Source organism: Gambusia affinis, linkage group LG02 (assembly GCF_019740435.1).
Source record: "Gambusia affinis linkage group LG02, SWU_Gaff_1.0, whole genome shotgun sequence".
Taxonomy (NCBI): Eukaryota; Metazoa; Chordata; class Actinopteri; order Cyprinodontiformes; family Poeciliidae; genus Gambusia; species Gambusia affinis.
The window spans coordinates 4,671,230-4,690,339 of record NC_057869.1 but is presented as its reverse complement, the minus strand read 5'-3'; the positions used below and the strand labels follow the sequence as shown (position 1 = coordinate 4,690,339).

The 19,110-nt window shown below is 37.0% G+C and overlaps 1 protein-coding gene across 3 annotated transcripts in view; it reads left to right on the top strand.

The window, feature by feature from the left end:
- The first annotated feature begins 454 nt into the window (after nt 1–454).
- The window catches only part of LOC122819202 (C-Jun-amino-terminal kinase-interacting protein 1-like), a 45,477-nt gene continuing 26,821 nt past the window's right edge, over nt 455–19,110 (top strand). Inside the window, exons 1-2 of one of the 3 annotated variants that reach the window (XM_044095736.1) lie at nt 455–675; nt 11,390–11,501. In XM_044095736.1, coding sequence (XP_043951671.1) covers nt 599–675; nt 11,390–11,501 — 189 coding nt within the window. In that variant the 5' untranslated portion in view covers nt 455–598. Of the gene's footprint in view, nt 676–2,869; nt 2,913–5,952; nt 6,143–11,389; nt 11,502–19,110 lie in introns of those variants that run through there. The other 2 variants (XM_044095753.1, XM_044095744.1) reach the window with 2 other exon arrangements.

Sequence of the window (19,110 nt, the reverse complement as noted above, 5' to 3'; positions counted from 1 at the left end):
AACTGTTTAGTCATTTTAGTGATTTTATCTAATATTGAGAAAACTAAATATTAGGTCTCAAACCATTTAAAAAGTAATCAAAACAAACACTTTTTATACAGAATACACCACTTTGTGTGTAATGAAGCTCTACAGTTTTACTTTTGACTCAATAAATTAACTTTTAGGTTACATTCTTTTCTTGAGAAGCACCAAGTGAATTAAGAGTTTTACTAGTGAATTAAGAGATTTAGAGTTCTTGGTCAAATTAATACTTAACATGATCTGCAGGCTGCCTTGTTTAACAAATAATGCTGGTTTTAAATGTTTTGTAGGTTGCAATTCATTTATCAAGCTAATACATGTACAAAATCTTTATGTGCTGTATGGGTTTGGCTGCCTCTATTAAAATAATAATAAAACTTAAGATTTTGTTCTATTTTTTAAGAGTTATTAAATAAATAAATACACCCCAGAAAGCTATGGCAAGTGGCCATTTTTTCCAGCGTCTTCGAAGGCATTACCCCAGCAGCTTCACCGCCGCACCTCTCAGGTGTCTGTCGGGCCGGGCGGCTTTACACTGTCAGTGGAGTCGGTGGAGACATGAACGCGCGGCGGCATGGCGGACAGAGAGAAGCGGAAAGCCACACCACCGTCCGGCCGCAGCATCCAGGTGAACTCTCCGGCCAGCTTCAGGTAAGAAGTCCGGCAGAAAGAGTGAATAGGGATAAATGAGGTGCTTGTGTATTCACCGAGCTGGCTTCTGTGCGCTAGGGGCAAATCGGGTGAGACTCTGCAGAGTGCTTATTTTGGCTATTCGGATCCGCCGCTGCAGCAGGAGGAAGCAGCGTTGCTCCCTTTCTTTGGAGCTTCGGCTTTTAGGGAAGCATCTTTTGATTTTGGGCGTGTCTGGTCCCACAGGAGCGGTGTTGTTGCACCTTCACAGAGCATATGTCGCATAACCTACTTTTTCTTAATCTGATCAAACCTCTAAATCTCTGCAGTCTTTAAAACAACAGCATTTCGAGTGGAACTGCTTTGATTTGAGCCCATTTGGTTCTTTTTTTTTTTAAGAAACTGTTTTGTCTGACAATTTTAAGATAGCTTTTAAGTTAAGATGACATCAACTGTCCACCTCCATAATTTTACAAAGGACAGCTCTTATTGACATATCAGTAGCCTATACTGTAGTGTTGGTATATGGTTCACCTTCTTTACACAATCCTGAATCTACAAATTTTACTGTTTATTTTACTATGTATTAGTTTGTTTTTCAGGTTTTGATTTATTTGTATGTGACTGAACATGGATGGATCTTTTATTGCATAAATTAAACTGATAAGCTGCTTAAAAATAGAAATGAAAAAATAATACATGTGATTGGTTCAAGCTGATTAAATATACAGATAGACAAGCTGAAATCAGCTGCATGCTGTTGCTTCATGCACTCATATAAATTCAGAGGTTGCAGTTATGCCTGTGGCCAAAGCTACGCTCATTAAGTACCATTACTTTGTGGCTGAAGGTCCTTTGATCAATGTTCCCCAGCGAGATAACAACAGAAACTCACCCTCCCTCAGGCTCAGTCTTTTCCCATCCCAGTATTGTACATAAACATGCCAGTCTCTCTGCTGTAGATACTTTCTTTACAACAGTGGTTGTACTCATTGTCTGACTAGCAGACAATTATTTAAATCGAACTAAATAAAAATGTGCTTCCATTGAGTTTAACCATTTGAAAACCAATAATGTCAGCATAGAAATAAAATCAAAAAGGATTTGTCATAAAACATAAAAAGAAATCTGTGGGATAATCAAAATGATTCAACAGATATGAATCACGCTGAAAACGTGATTCTGTGTTTTCTTCTGCGTTTGTGATCAAAGGAATATCTCAGTAGTGTTCCTGACATGAAATGAGGCCAGAAAACAAAGTCAGGTTTGGACTGGTCCCAGATCAGCCATATGCTGCCATGTTTGTTTCCGTGACATTCTTCCCCTCACATGCTGTGCTTGAATTATCAATTCCTCTCCTTGCGGATGTTAAAAACAGGGCAATCACACTGTTGTATTTGCAGCTCTTATACTTGCTTTATTTATTGTCTTAAATGTGAGAGCAGTTCCACTTTAAGCTAATAAAACATTAGTTTCATTAGGGGTTTGAATACAATAACATTTTTAGTCAGCAAAGTCAAGGTGCAGCAAAATACATTTCTGTATAGTCAAATAACATTATACAGCTAGCTACTCAATAGTTTTGAAAATGCATTTTGCATATTTAAGCTGCGGTTTTGGGGGAAAGGGAGTTGAACCTACAGTCTTGAAAACCAAACCAATAAAGCAAACTGTGTTGTTTGTTGTTTAGGTTGTTCGCCTAAAAACCTAGGTCTCAGTTTGGTTGAAGTGAACTCTGGCACGAACAGTTCAAAAACATATGCAAGCGGACCAGAAATCACCCCAAAAGCAGGAAGCAAACTGTAGTGCAAGGCATTCTGGGTCAACAAAGCCAAAATAAATGTGTAATTCTCACACTGCAGGGATACATGGCTTGTGGTATTTTACCAGAGACAAAAGTTTGGCTACAACCACTAAAATCTTACAGTACTCCATTATTGTTTGCACTTTGTGAAGAAGGAAGTTTGTTGGAAAAGCACTGAAGGTACTTTGGAAAGTAAATAAATCATATACTCCAATCTAGAAGGTGGTGCTGGACCTTAAATGTTTTGGCAGCAGCCATAAAAATGGAAGAAGACCTTGGGGAAACATTTAGTTTGTATTGTCAAGAGTTGTTGACAATACAAGTTGTTGTCAAGAGACATCTAGTGGTGAATATTGGTAAGTGCATTCTTTAATTTAGAACTGCGCAACACTTTTACTAGTCTGTTACGAACCGGAAGCAGAAGCAGCTCAATTTGTGTGCGTAGCTGACAAAAGTAAGTTTAACCTCATAATAGCTGCATAGACAATTGTCGTGTGTTTTGCCGCTGTAGATACGCAATGTTTAATTTGGGTTTGATATTATTACCAGTAATTATTTGTTCTATAATATTTGAGGCTGTTTGTTGGTGTGCGCTACATGCTAAAGCTAACCGCATCAGGTGCAGTATTTGCATTGTAAACTCTGTTAAGCATGGTAGTTATGTGTGTTTAAGCTTTGGTGATATTACGTTAATCATACTGTTAGGATGTAAAAGTTCAAAGTAGATATGTCAAGTAGTTTTATCAATGCACTTCATGCATTACTGATTTTGTTTATTTCGTTCTTTCATAGACCACACACATGCATACGCTCTTACATATTCAAACGTGACGTGATGTGTCATCTGCCCATAATCAAAGAACACAAACGATTTATAGCATCGTGTCTGTACCCCTCATCGACACATCGAGGTGAATGCCAACAGCAGAATCCCTAAGTCTCAGTCTGAACCTAAAATTCATAGGTATCGTTTGAACCTCTTCGGGGGTTTTGTGTCGTTTCCTTCAGTAGTTGGATTCGGATTATTTGACAGTGCTGTGTGAAAGTGAACCGCACTTAACAAATGTTGCAAGTTTAGTCCCCAATTGAACTGAGACTAGAAGGTATTTTGCCTATGTGAGAATATATGTTTAGATTTTTTTTCTAAATGAACCTTTGAACCTTCTTGCATCAACCACATAGGGATAGTAGAAAGATGGCAGGGCTCTAACATACAGTTGGAAAAAAACTAAAGTTCTTGCTTTTGGTGGCCTTTTTGACAGTAACCTTTACAAACAGATAACTTTCAAGTTCCATAGTTTGACTGCATGCAGTCAAATATCTCAGGACCTGTGTGTTTTGCAATACTCATTGGTAGCAATTTTAGATATGAGCGATATAGGTCTTTGTCTATAAGGCATTCCTGTGAGAGAAAACGTACCTGTCAGTTGGTTGAATATTCAGTTTATATCAGATTTGATATCTCATTTCCTTACTCAAGAAATGGCTACGCTTATATTTTTCAAATAATATAGACTGCATGTATCATTTGTTGTTGAAATTATACTCCTGAAACTTGAAATGAATTATTTGATGCTAAACAGATATTCTAAAAATACTGTTTGAGATTCCTCATATATATATTTGGAAATACAAAAATAGCTTTTCCTAATGCTCCATATGTCAAAAATACACTTGAAAGACATAGATGAAAAAAAGTCAAATAGGTCTATCTGTTTTCTTATTCTGAAGCGTTGAGAGATATCCCCAGTGCAAGAAACTCTTATCCTGTGCATATTAATTATTATAAGCAACAGCAACCAGTTCTACCATTCAGTTATTCTTTCATTGTGTGACTTGCAAACTCTGAAGTGATCCGTTCAGTCTTATCTGTAAGAATGTGGCTTGTAAGGAATGACAGGAGCAGCACAGCAATACACACAGGACCACAATGCTGAATAATTCCATTTTCCAGAATGCTTTTTCATTTACTTTTGTTACCTTCATGTAAAAAATGGATCCTTCAATTGGATTGAATTGTAATTGTCTGTCTCTCGTATTTAAAGATAAGCAAGGATGCAAATTAAACTGATTTGAATTTCTCCCTCAGCAGGAACTGACATCCTGGACAGTAATTGTATTGGTTGCAGCTCCCCTCTGCTGATTATTTACTGCTTGTCTCTTTAATTCTGCTGACCAGACATGTATTCACAGACGGCACCACCCTTCTGTGACTAAACTGCAGGTCTACTTTGTCTCTGTCTTTTGCAAAAATAATCTATCCCCCACATATCTTTGGAAATTGATATAAAATGTGGGCAATTTGAACAAAATTGACAACTTCTGTATCAGCTCATCTCCACTTTCTAGATTGAGATGGCTTTAAGTATACACTAGGTATATATTTTAAGGAGATTCTAACAGACTCTAGTTGAAGGGGGCCCACTTGATGTAATCACAAGCTTTTGTACAGAGAGGCCACAATGAACCCTGGTGACTGAATTCAGCAGAGCATGAAATATGAGCTGCCACAGGATATGGCAGGTTGTATGATCAACCCTTTCTGCATATCTCATTGAGGTTGTACAGTTTTACTTGTAAAGTGATTTAAAGTAATTTAAAAAGTGCTAAAACTTCACACTTTCATGCAGCCCCTGCGTATAAATCCTTCTTTAAAATGCTGTAGTTCAGGTGAGTTGCTTTCACTACCTGCAGTTTTCACCACCAGATGGTGGTTTGAGTTTCAGGCAGTAATTTCCTTGTAGCTTTTCAAAAACTGTTGTCATTGCTTTATCTGGTGTTGTGGATGGACTGTTGTTTTTGTCATATGGTTTTCTTTACACATGACTTTAAAGAAATTTACATCAGCAGTATGTACTAAAAAAGTTGATACTTCTCAAGTAACATACTAACAAATGGAAATAAATTGCTCACTTAAGGCTGCCATAACAAATATGTTGGAGGAAACATACTTAAACGATAAAAAATTTGGTGTTTATCTGAAAAATTATGCAATAAAGTATACCTTAGTCACACTGTCAGAAAATCTGCATAAAAAGCCAGCTATGTTTTATGTGTTTTATATTGCCAAACCCAAACATTATCTCACAACAAACAAATAAATGTAATACAGCATATTTTGTTAAGAAGTCAAATGGAGAGCGAGACAAAAATAAAAAAATGCAGACATTGATGACTGATGTTCCTCATTAATAATTTAGCTTGACACTGTTCAGATGAGAGAAACAGAGACAGGGGAGTGTCCTGTTGTGCTGATGTTTCTCCTGTTGGGGCTTCCCGTGCTATTGAATGATCTGCCAGCACCAGCAGTTTTCTGCAGTGGCGTAGTAAATCTGATGCACGCAGCACCGTGCGGGTTATATAACACTACTCCTCTTTGGCAGCTTTAACGCCACAGCTTCAAACATTTATCCCATCTATCTCTTGCCTCCGAGCGAGTGGTAGCAAGCGAAGCTTTGAATCGGACTCCTAGCTCACCGACCCGGACAAGCTGTACCCCTCCTCCTTTTTCCTCTGGCTCTTTTCCTGTTTGCTCCTCCTTCTCTCCCTCCCTGCTTCACTTTCTAACCCTCTTGCTCCTTCTCATCCTTCTCTTCTCTTGCCTGTGGATGCCCTCCTCACGTACAGAATGGACTCGGGAGGGGAAGGAGGAGAGGGTTGGATGGAGGACCAGTGGGAAAAATGGTAGGGTATTGTTTTTGTGAGCAGCCGCATGGATGAGTGTGACCTTGTGTGTGTGTGTAACTGTATTTATTTTTATTATTTTATGCCATCTCCTTGCAATCGGAAAACTCAAGCAGGCAAGCCCTTGAAGGAGACCGGATGCACGAGACTGCACATTTATTTTAAGGAGGAATGCAGAACGTGCTGGGGGAGAGGGCAATTTGACCAAAAATAGAACCTGAGAAGTCTTATGTTGTGCATGTACGTTATGGCAATGCACTGGTGCAGAAGAAGCACTCTGTGGAAGAGTTTGTCTGTTTTTAGTTTGTTTTCATACACAGGATGATGGAGTGTTTCCTTTTTGTAACCTGATTTATTGACTCTGTCAGGACAGTCCTGGTTCAGCTCATTCCCCCTGTCTCGTCCTTGCAGGAGGGCGAAGCTGATGAATAACTGACTGCATTGAGTCTTGTGATCTTTTGGTTGGGAAAAAATCCTGTGACCTGTGAATTTACAGGAACATATAAAGATAACGACTTAAAAGGTATTCTTGAATCTGCCAAGATATGGAACTCTTGGCCAGGATATGTTGATAACAGAGTATTGGCTAAAAGGAAAAGGTTTGTTACATATTCAGACATGTTTGCTATAATTTAGGTCAAGCAAACTTTATTGATTGTTTTTTTGTAGTTCTGTTTATGTTTTCTGAGCTACTTTTTTGAGATCAATGTGTTATTTACCCACAATAGATTTATTGAAACTTTATAGTAGCATGCAGAGATATAAATGTCCAGGCACATAAACATGGGAAAATTGAAATGCTTATTTAGTTTCTTAGTATTTGTAAATAAAAAACTATATATTTCAAGGTATGGATAAAAATAGCTCTGTTGATTCTAACAGGCTAGACTCGCATAACTAATAAGCTGGTTGTGGCCATCATTTCCTGAGCGTGAGGTCATGCTGTCCTTCATCAATGCACGCCAGGAGGCATGCCATGAAGACACACAAATGCCAGTTGGCTGCCCTGTCACCTCCCACTGCCAGAATAATGCAGCAGTTTAGCCCAAATCCGTAGTGGTACAAACTGAAACATCAATCCTGCAGCGCTGTGTCCATCTGCACTACATGATTTCTCCAAGAAAGTGAAAATGACCTGTTAAAAGTGGGTCTTCAGCCAGAAACTGTCCAAGCAGTGAAATCCACAGCAAACCAATTTTTTATTTGACATATTAATATCGTTCTTAATTCAGTCCATGAGTACTTCATATTAAGGAAAACGAAAAAAAATTTAGTTGAACTATGAAAAGGAGAAAAATATGATTCCCTTAGAGAATAACTACTACTATTTTCTTTTAACCATTCCAATATTAGACACGATGATGTAAAATAATCCAACAAATATGACACAATTTATTGGTTGTCTTTATCATCAAACTTGCTTATTGGTATCATATCTTTTTCAATCCTGTTACAATTTTTCCTGCGTGATACCCTCCACTTTTCTGTCATCACATAGTAACGCATCAATAATTTTTGAGAAGTTATTGCTGCTCTGCCATGACACACAACTGAATGAGCGTTATTAAGGCAATAACTTACAGAGCTCTTGGAGCGTTTATATGTCAAAACCAAATCACATTTAGTGAATTTGGCATCCCACACTGAACTCTAGTCCGTTTCTCTTTCTTGTTTTCGGATCTCATCGCCATGATTATTTCTCTTACAACTATCGGCTGACTCCACTTAAGAATGACTAGCGGCGCCCTCTTCTGGATGGCAATCACACTATTGCGCTGAAAGAAGGTTCATTTAAATGCTTTGAATGCTAACATGTTTAATGGAGACTTTCTGTGTCTAAATTGATCCAGACACTTATTGAAATTTGTGGATTTTACTATTCCGTAGATTTTTGCACATTTCAGGAAAGTAATTCTAACTGTTTGCGTTGTTAGAACTACCAACGGTTAATTCTAACTGTTGATTAGAAAGGAGGTCCATTTAAATGCTTACTGCAACTATCGGAATGCAACCAATAGTTAGTTAGTACTGTTAGAATTAACTTTTGGTTAGAACTAGTTAACTAGAACTAGTTCTATTGACTAATTATATTCAGTTGAACTAACTAGTTGTATTAGTTAGTTAGTCAACAGAATATTGACTAATAGAACATTTATTTTACTAGTTAGAACCAATGTCCATTGTCTAACTAATAAAACATATTTATGGATTTTACTGTCCTGTAGATTTTTGCTCATTTTTTGCCAAGGCAAGTAATTTAGTCTGGCTAATAAAACATTGGTTTTATTAGTTTATTGTGCACAAAATATGGCATACTTTCTAATATTCTGGACAAAAGATTTACTCTTAAGTTAATCTTTCCTCACTCTCATCATATATTGTTTTCTAGTAATTTTGTTTGTTGCTTTTCTAGCTTGTAGAATTTTTTGGCTCATAGATCATTGCTGGAAATATATCTAACATTTATAAAGATTTGTTGGAAGTTGTGTATCAGTCCATCTACGGTATTGACACCCTCTTCCATTATTGAGAATGATGTACATTTGGCAATCCCTTACCAAACTGAGTCCCTGAGATACAGTGTGTAAAGGACAACTGTGTTTACATTGGTTTTCACATGATGATTAAATTTAAAGTATTTGCCATGTAAGCTTGCACACTGCCATTTACCATTCTCATTGCCTCCTAGTCTATGTGATGTCTCTGTGTTTCATTGTGACAATGTAATTTGCTGTCTTTCAGTGTCTTGCTTTGCTCTGGTGGCTGCTTCCACCTTACCAACAATTCACCGTGGCATCAGGGTCACTCTGTCCTGTCAAAGCGCTTTATCTCCCATCGCCTAATTTTCTTCTCCCTTTTCTGTTTCACTGTCCGCTGCCTTTATTTGTTCTTTATATGTCATGGTCCAATCATTACCTTAACCTCCTGTTGACCTCTCTGGTAATCTCTCCTTCTGTCCTTGTGAAGACAGTTATCAGTAAACATGGTGACAGTAACATGTCAAGCTTATTGGGATTTTTACTTAATCATTGCACTTCCTTCTCACTTCTCCCTCATAAATCTGTGTATGGACTGTGGGCACTGCTGTTCAATAACACAGCCAACACCATACGCAAATATCAGAACTTTAAAGAATTAATTTTTTGTTTAATGTGGTAGAGTTAAGGCTTTGCAAATCATTATTATTTTTGGATAGTTGGGTTAACTCTCAATGCCCTTGATGCCTACCTTATATAGATTGTAGTGAGTTCTTATGTTCTGAAGAGTGGCGGAATTAACACTGATAATGGAAAGAGAAAGACAGTTTTGAAAAATGGGGGTAAATTACAAACAATAAAATATTCAAAAATAATGTCATCTTAAAGCCTTAAGTGAACAAAACTATTCTGAAACACCTTACAATGTTAATGTAACCAGGAATGACAGATACATTAGCACTGTGGCTTACCAGAGTGATTATTGTCATCCAGGTTAACTTTAGCTCACTCTCTGTTATTAGTTTTTTTTATTCTTCCAAAAAACGTTTTACTACTCTGACTCTGAACTGCTTGCAGGGTAGAGAGTTAACAGGCGGACATGATTGAGGATCAGGAAAATTGAAGCATTGTTTAGGTGAAGTTAATTGAATCTTGTCGGAGACAAAAGGACAGTCCGTCAAGGATGCAGGGATATTTAGGCATGCTGCTCCAAAAGCAAAAAGGTTGTCTGTGTTTTATGTGTTCTTTTCTTCATGTTTTATGCTCCTAATTTGAGGATGTGAAGGCGAGGAAAGAGTGGGCCCCTGCAATATTATGTTTTCTAGAGCATATGTATACTTCTGTCATAATATTGTATATCTACTTTGCATTTCTATCTAGAAAGATATTCTTTAGAATCTTTTTCTTTTTAAACGTAGGACTAAAGCTGGCATATAAATATTATCAAATGCTGCTTATGGTAATGAATTTTTCTCTGTATTTTGTCTTACCTTAGCCACAATTCACTGTGGCATCAGGGTCACACTGTCCTATAAAGGCACTCCATCCTATTCATTTCTTGGCATACATAGTTTGATCACCATCCAAGGTAGACCTTTACCACTTTTTTAGGCATGTTGGAAAAATTTTTAGCACAAGCGTGGCAATGCAGGTGCGACTTATTTACAAATGCATCAATGGTGCAGAATTGACACAGGTATTAATGCTTTCATCCCAATGCACATACTGTATATAAAGTGGTGCATATCAGAAGCAACAATGTATAGTAAAATGTTTTTCAACAACATACATGGCGAAATGAGAAATAGTGTTATAGCATCTTCATATCTTCTCTGAAGTCTGGTGACTATTTTTGACCTAAAGTTAATTTAAGTATTTTAGTGAGTAAGCTATTATTGCATTAGTATTTTTTACTATAAATCAGTCACAGTTGTGTCTATAATTGCTGTGAAAGTGGACATGTAACATAACAAAAGGAGAATGCAAAAGATTAATGTTAATTTTTCCTATTGTCCAGGACCAACTAAAGGATATTTTTAAAGTTATTCCAGTACAATTATTAATACAGAAACTAAATGAAGTCATATATTTAGCATACATAAATGTATGCATTTAAAAGCACTGCAAACATTACAGTAAGGTGATTCTTTGGTTTTCTGATCAGTGCATTATGGCTTGAGATACTTTTTAAAGTTGGTACTGCCTCTTATTTTCATCCCACAATGATTTGACACGGATTGTCTTTAACGTTGACTTTTTATTTGTCATTCAGACATGTTTCTTTGGGAATTGCAGGAGAAAACCTGTTTATAAAAATATGTCTGCACAACCTGGGTTTGGAACCCTAAACCTGATTAAACCACAAGACTTCTGGAGATATGTCCTTAGAACAGATCAGACCAATGCTAAGTTTGATTAACATTAGACACAGTATATATACACACACACACACACACACACACGCCCACGCACACACACACACATCAAACCAGCTGTCAAGTTTGGTAGAGGAGGAATTATAACTTATTTTGCAGCAATAAGACCTTGAGTGGACAATGAATTCTTCTGCATACCAATAAGTATGGGGACGCTCTAAAATTTCATCAAAACTAAGTCGTAAAAATACAATATCATATAAAGAAGAGCAGCAAAAAGTCATTCACAATGATGAGAAATAGTGTAATATTGTAAGAATTCTGACTGCTGAGAGATTAACCTCCCCTTATCTCTCTCCCTTCCCCTTCTCATGCTAATCTTCCCCTACAACTAGGCTGACTCATGACATCAGTCTGGACGAGTTTGAGGATGATGACCTCTCTGAGATTACAGAGATCACCGACGAGCGTGGAATGAGCCTCAACTGCAACGGCCCTGATATTAAAGTAAGATTACATGAGTCATGAAATTTCATGAAATATGTGATGACTTTGCTTTAGGTTTTTATGTTATGATACTTTATAATTTAATGCATAGGTTTGTTTAACTAACCTCTGTAAATTGAATCATGATATCCTTCAGCTATTGATTTAACTTATTTACTAACTATTGATTCAATTTCTGCTACACCATACAAATTGTTTAGCTTAGCTGCTTCTTAAAATGCATTTATGACTCCAGTTAATAACTAAACTCAAGAAAAGATTTACATATTGACTTAAGTGTGTTGTTTTTCAGTTTTCAGACAGTATTCATAAATACATTTACAATAAATGTATTTGTAATGTCACCCTGAACCTCGAAAGTTCTATAAATGCTAAAAATATTGCTTTTACTGGGAAGACATGAGAGTAGAGGCATACAATATCTATTTTTTTAACTAAATCAAAAAAAATAATAATTTGTCATCAAAAGAGGTTTATAAATCACAAAAAGCATAACAGTTCAAACTATGTTTGGCTTGTCTGTATTGTGCTTTTTTATGATTTTCTCAGTATATTGTAGCCCCATAAAAATAAGAAATATTGAATCACAATTTTTCCTGCAAATGTGTGTAATATTGCAATTGCAAAAGACTATGTGGATCCAATAATCCATAGGATATAATATTTTAAGTGTTGCCTTAAAGCTCTGCTTACCAAAATATATGTGGCTGTTAGGATGGACTTTTACTGCTGTTTATGCCAATGGACCTTACCAAGCTCCGCCCACAACCGACCCACGTGACCGCAAGTCTCACAAGCAAAGCCTCGTAGCGCATTGTTTCTATGTAAACATGACTCCATTAGTGCATAATTTCTACCGGATTTTCACAATATATCAGCTACTACAATGGACAGAGGAAATAACAAGTTCATGTCATCATCTGGGAGGAGGTTACTGGTTTCTCAGTCACAAGCTGGTTGCAAACCTGAGGCCAGCAGGTGTCAGTCGGTCAGTTATGGTAGATCTGAAATTTGGTTTGATGACCTCAATATGAGAAGCTACAGACTGATAAGAGGAACCAAAGAGCTCTGTTAAGGTAAAGAAGCCATTTGTTTGTTAAAATTTTATGAAATCTATTTGTTCTATTTGATGTTTGTTATGAATGACGTATACTCACAAACAAACGAGGTAATTAGTCCAACGTTTAGAAACTACAGCGGCTGTAATGAGCCACAGCAAAGGTAAACAAAGGTAAAATAACCCGAACAGGTGATCAACTCAAAACCATTCGTACCTTTTTAGTCTGTCTCTCTTTGTAGTTTAAGCACACTTGTTACCGTATCAACCGCCTGCGCCCCGCAAGACGAGCAAAGATTACGTTAAAAACATAACATCCAGTCCGTTACGATATCAAGTTTCCAGGCTTGATATTTATTTCTGGATTATTAATCAGCGCTTCCCTGAACACAGCGATGGTTGATTTACTAGCTGCACTTGGTGCTAGAGTGGCTAACACGAGTAACAGTTTAGTCCAAAGCCTTTTCTGCAAAAATAAAATCTTTAGTGTGTGTCAGATACAGTACACGTTGCATATTGATCTGTTTAGCTAACGTTAGACTGTGTAGCAGACAGGCTTCAAGGTGTAGAAGTTGTATCAGAACTGCTATTATGCTGTACTTAGCTAACGGGAAGCTAGTGTTTGTGAGACTGCCACCCACGTGACCACATAGAAAGAGCATCAGCCAATGAAAAGCGGCCCCTCTGGTAAGGTCCATAGAGCTAATAGATTGTAAAGTTCAGAGAGAAGGGTGAGGATGCTGTAATGATGGAAAAGAAAATGAACAGGGAGGAAGATGTGAGACAATTAATATTGTCAAAGTTTTATTGTATAGTATTGTAGATAATGCTTTGACATTATGAAGTGTAACTTAACAAATAAAGGTTTCATAAATTCATGTCTAAATGTGGTGGTAAAATTCATTTTATAATTTATTTTAAATCCACAGTATTTTGTTCAACATATATATTGCTGCAAACTCCTAATAATACTTCAGCTAACCGGAACAATGTTAGCTAGCCTTTACAGCAGTAGTCCTCAACCCCTGGGCCACGGACCAGTACCGGTCCGTGGACGAATTGGTACCAGGCTGCGCAAGAAATAATTAAATATTTCCGTTTTATGTATTATTTGAGTCTGGGGGAGCTTTTATTTTGAAAATCCTTTAGCCTGATTTTCTCTGTTACGTCTTGCGCACCAACATTGAACCCACCAGCAGCAAAATGAGTAAGAAACAGATTAGATGTCTTTGGAAAGTTTTTTTGCAAAGGGGAAAAGGCCCAGAGAAGAGACAGGAGAATGGATTTATCCCGGTAGGTGATTCCCACATTCCAAACCCTCTCTGCATGATATGCGGTGACCGGCTCGTTGATGAGGCAATGAAGCCTTCAAACTGCTTCGCCACATAGAGACCAGGCACCCTGTACATAAGCAACACTTTGGGTGTCATTGTCTCATCACTCCCAGATGGGATCGTCTCGTTGCAGAGAAATAAGCTCAGAGCTCCCGTTAGTTGTTATCGTGAGTTAAAATTTTCACAAAAGTAAAAGGAGCAGGAGCAACACACCACACATCAACCAATTCCACTCACGAACACCCCGATTCCAGAAGAAAATCCAGTAAAACCCCCAACATACCATATGTGAATTTAGAATAATCAAACAAAGATGACTATGTAGAAGCAGTAGTGATAGTTTGTGGACTCATTCTAAGCGATAAAAGACGTAAAAAGAAAAGGCGTTTGATAAAAGACGGCGGGAGCAGCTGCTCTATTTGCTGCACTATGATTTAGAGGCGAGTTATGTTTTTTTGTAGTTAACATTTTTAACTGCATAAACATAACCACATATAATAAACATATATAAACATACCGTCAGATAATGCTGACGGTTCCCCTCCACTCCCCTGGGTCGCAGCAAAATGACCAAGTCTTGACCGGTCCGCAGTAATAAAAAGTTTGGGGACCACTGCTTAGCAGCCACATTTTGTTATATTGATCTCAAATTTACTTGAGTGAATCATGATTAAAAACTGGAGCAAGTGTAAAATTCAGCTCGAAAGGACAGATGTGCTGAACCTTAATAAGTAACATGGAGGAAGAAAATAGCCAGAAGTAGATTTATTATTCTGTCAGATCTGCTCTGTTCTCAGTGAACCACCATCACCACCTCCATTCAGCTCTGCTGTGGTATCCTTGGCAACTGAGTGGTTGAGGGGCTCTTCAGTAACATTTTCTAGTGATCCATCTTTTATCATTTAGCACTGCGTAGGCCAAACTGATAGGAAATCCTCCAGAGAGCTGTGAATATATTTGAGGCTTAAAAGGTTGTTCATTTTCCCTGGGAGCTAATTATAGATCAGATTACCAAATGTGAGCTCCCTCACTGGAGGTGTATTTGTACGTGAACATTGATGACAAATCCTCTCTCAGGGGCCTTGTGAAGGTAAAATTTCACAATGGGTTTCTGAATGGCAAACACCAATCAGGTGTCATACCAGTCGCAACAACAAAGCTTCCATGTCCCTGAGTGACTGCACTTCCAGGGTACAAGGCTGTTTCTGTCTGGCTTTTGCCGACCGTGCATCATTTTAATATAGGGTTGTTGTTTAGCATTTGAAAAGAGTCAGCTGCATTTGGTCTCTGGTTTATGCATCTGTTCTACTAGACTTTGCATCACGACGCGGATCAAACTGCTTGGGTGAGAGGAAAGGGAAACCCTCTTTTTGTCAATCACGATGCCTATGTATCGTGTGTATATATATATATATATATATATATATATATATATACATATAGTGTTCTGAACTTAGCGACTTTAAACCCAAGCATTATGCCTTTAAAGATAATCAACACAGTTTGGATTGGGTCAACCTAATACAGTCATTCCTGTTTTTACCTTTCTTTGTTGGATATAAATCCCACAAAGTGACAGCCCAAGTCAGTTATTGATAAGGATTTATTTTATCAGAAAAAACAGATAATAAATTTTTTTTATGAGTTTTTAAAAAAAATTAAAAACCATTCAGCTGCAGTCATCAGCTTGTGAGGTTCTTCTTGAAAAATTTAAGTAGTGGTGACCACATTAGTAAGGTCAACATCAAAAGGGGGATTCAGAATGCATTTTGCCTCATCAATCATTAACAGGAAAAGGGAAGGAGCATGACTTCAGAAAACAGTTCCTGTGTCAGCAGGGCGAGGTGAATTAGATGTTCTGTAAATATGTGTGGTTCTTAGAAAAGGTCAGGGGTGCGCACACAGAGGCATATGTAAAATACAGACAATATGTCCTGATACTTTGAATTCTATGTTCTGTAACGTCCTTTACCTTTTGTGAAGCCAGGAATGTAATGGGTCAAAACTTAGTATTGGGACAAATCGAAAATACTTTAACTTACAACATATTCTTATACTGAGTAAGTTGTTTTTTCTGTCAAACTAATAATATTGGCATTTATAAATAGCTGTTTGTATGACATGATTCCTCCAGTAAGATGTTGTTTTTTTTGGAGAAAGGCCTTGTCAGGTCAGGACCTTGAATTTTCTTAAACAGTTCTAAATTAAAATAATTTTCTCCATTTCTTTGATGAATTTTTGCTCTGTTTGGGACTGAAGAGGAGACAACTAAAATTGTGTTGTCTCCTGGATTAAAGGAGACAATAGAGGCAAATTGCTGGATTGTGCTGGAATTGATGAGCGTGTTTGTGTCTGTGTTTTCACTGATTTACTGCAATCAGCTACTGGAAAGAAAAAAAAATTGCAAATGCAAAATATTTGCAAAAATGAATCTTTTTGATAACTTCTGTATTTGGTATACTCGAAACCAAAAAGAGAATAAATTCAACTTGATGCAAAATTATGTTCAAATTGCTCCCATCAGTTGGACCCAATTATTGTATTTCATTTGTAATGATTTAGGGCAAAGTGCTTTGTGAATATAGTTGAGAAAAAGAAAAAAAAAAAAAACAAGTACTACTTTGAACAGCTTGCAAAAAATTGAAGGAATTAAGATTGTGAATTCCTGTCTCAGTTGCAGCGAAATGTGCTTTTTTTATATTGCAATATGATTTCATTTCTGAAATTTAATCTGGTATTACTGCTGTAAAGGTTACTTGACTGATATATAAGATATATTAAAAAGTTTGCAGTTGAAAATTCAGTACTGTTAAATGTTCACATTATTTACTTTAGCTGGAACTATTAGCTTGGTTAATTCCTTTGTCAGATATGTTACTCTGCTTAATTGTGCCCAGCTTTCTGCTTGTCTGTTATTTAAACCAGTTCACCTTCAAACATTTTGTTTGAGTTTCAAGAGAAGACAACAATTCACATACAAATACCAACAAAGATTTTATAGTCAGCTTCTTTGTAACAATGAAAGGTGCCTGGCAAAGAAAAGACGGGCTGGGGCTCATCGTAAGACATATTGAATTTCCAGTGCACATGGCTTTAGTATTTAAGGGTTAATGTGGACCAGATCAAGCTCAGACAAAGCATAAGGAGATTTAGTGCTCCTTAGAGACATGGGATGACAACATGTATCATCATTACTTCCACTCAAGGCGGGACTGGGAGAGAAGAGTGCTTCCATGCTCATGTGTAAGGATTAATTGATCTGATGTGCAGCCATTTGTCGTGTGTGAAAGGTTGGCGAGAATGACATTTTTGGGTGGGGTCACTTGGCTGAACAATTACATTAAAATGTCTGTAGAAGCACACAAAAACACCCACGGGTAGATGCATCAGTTGTTTGCAGACACTATTTGCACACCTGAGTTTATGTGTGTTTCTAATTTTGAAAATAGATGCAATGGCAGATCTATTGTAGCAGTTTACTTACAATTACTGTAAACAAGAAATTATGTATGCATGTATGTATTACTTACATTTGTAGAAAAAAACAGAAAAAGCAAATACATAGCTCAGGTTTTGCAAAAATTAGAACTGCTTGTGCCATATTCTTGGTGCTGAGAACATAATGTTGTGATGGCTGATGGTCAGTTTGGTACACGAGAAGAAAAAAAGGCTAAAAAGGATCTGATATCATGCTGACATTAACGAAAACCAAATCAGGGATGTCACAAATGTTGAAAAGTATTCTCTGTGGCAAGATTTGGCTAATAATCGTGCACATAATGGATGGGATTAAAATGACTCCTGCATACATTTAGTAGAATCTGCATCATGAATCAAGTGCAAATGCAATGCAAATATGTGGAGCAAAAGAGTTGTGAAAGATAGAGGAAATTTCAATGCTTCTTTAATGTACAGGAAAAAAAAACATTGAATAAGGCATTTTTCAGACAAATCTTCATCTCAAACTTTGACCACAAATGAAGCATTTTTTATTGGTTTTTCTCATGGTAAACACAATTGTCACAGTTGTTTTAAAATTGTTGTTTTAGAGATCAGAGTCTTATAAGCACTGCTATGACGGTGCCTATTAGCACATAAGATGACTTGTTTCCATAGCAACAGTATTTTTCTTACCCACTCCACGTGACGAAGCTGAAAATACATGGAGTGTTGGCGCGCGTGCGCGTGCACACACACACACACACGCCCACACACACACACCACATCCCCATGGATACTGCTCTCGTCATCTCCTCTACACATGGTAACTGGAGAGGAAGCTGCCTCATCGAGTCAAGTGAACACAAGAGAATCCCTTTCTCTCTTGGCTTTTGTTTACACCATTTCCACAACCCTTTAGGGACATGACCATGCAGATTGACTCGGTATTCTTTTGTTTTGTTTTTTTTTATCTCTGAATGTGTAGTGGCTTATTACTGACCATCATCCTAGTCTTTTCCTTAATTTGTAGAACAGCTTTGTTCAGCTTATTTTTAAATACACAGCGTTGAATATATTAAGCAAACAATTGCTCAGATTTTTATTAGGAATATTCAGAGGCAACAATTGAACTTTAAGTGTTGCTGCCTTTAAGTGTTTCCACATTTATATAGAAATTGTCTTTACTAATACTACCAGCTACGACAAGCTGATAATATTAGTAATCAAACGAGCTGAAATAAACAGAACATTTTTATGACATGAGAACAACTGTGACTAGTCTGCTCAGTCCATGATCTCTGGTAATGGAAGCTATTTTTTCATGTATAATGTATTTTTAACTTGTATCAAAAATAATTTTTAAAATGCTGCTATTTTGTGTTTTGTAGTAAATTTTACCTTTAAAAGAGACAAAAACAAAACTTTAAAAGATATTGATTCTTAATTAACCTTGACAAACATATGCTTTCATACATTATTCTCAAGTCTAACTATTCCTTCAGGGTATTTTTTTCTTCTAGCTTTTTATTGCTCTACATAATATGAGTTGTCTATTGTTTTTTTCCCTGCTCACTCTACTTTGATTAATAAATTCAATCATATCCCTGGCAGCAATGTTGCCTTCATTACCAGGGTGGCTTGTCTCTTAGCAACAGGGGGACAGGAGTCAATTAAAGTGGCCAGCCACAATTGTTGCTATTAAAGCAAAAACCCCCCCTAAAAAAGAAAATGTCCTGCTGCGATAACAACTATTGAATTTGTAGTAGATGAAAAAGGA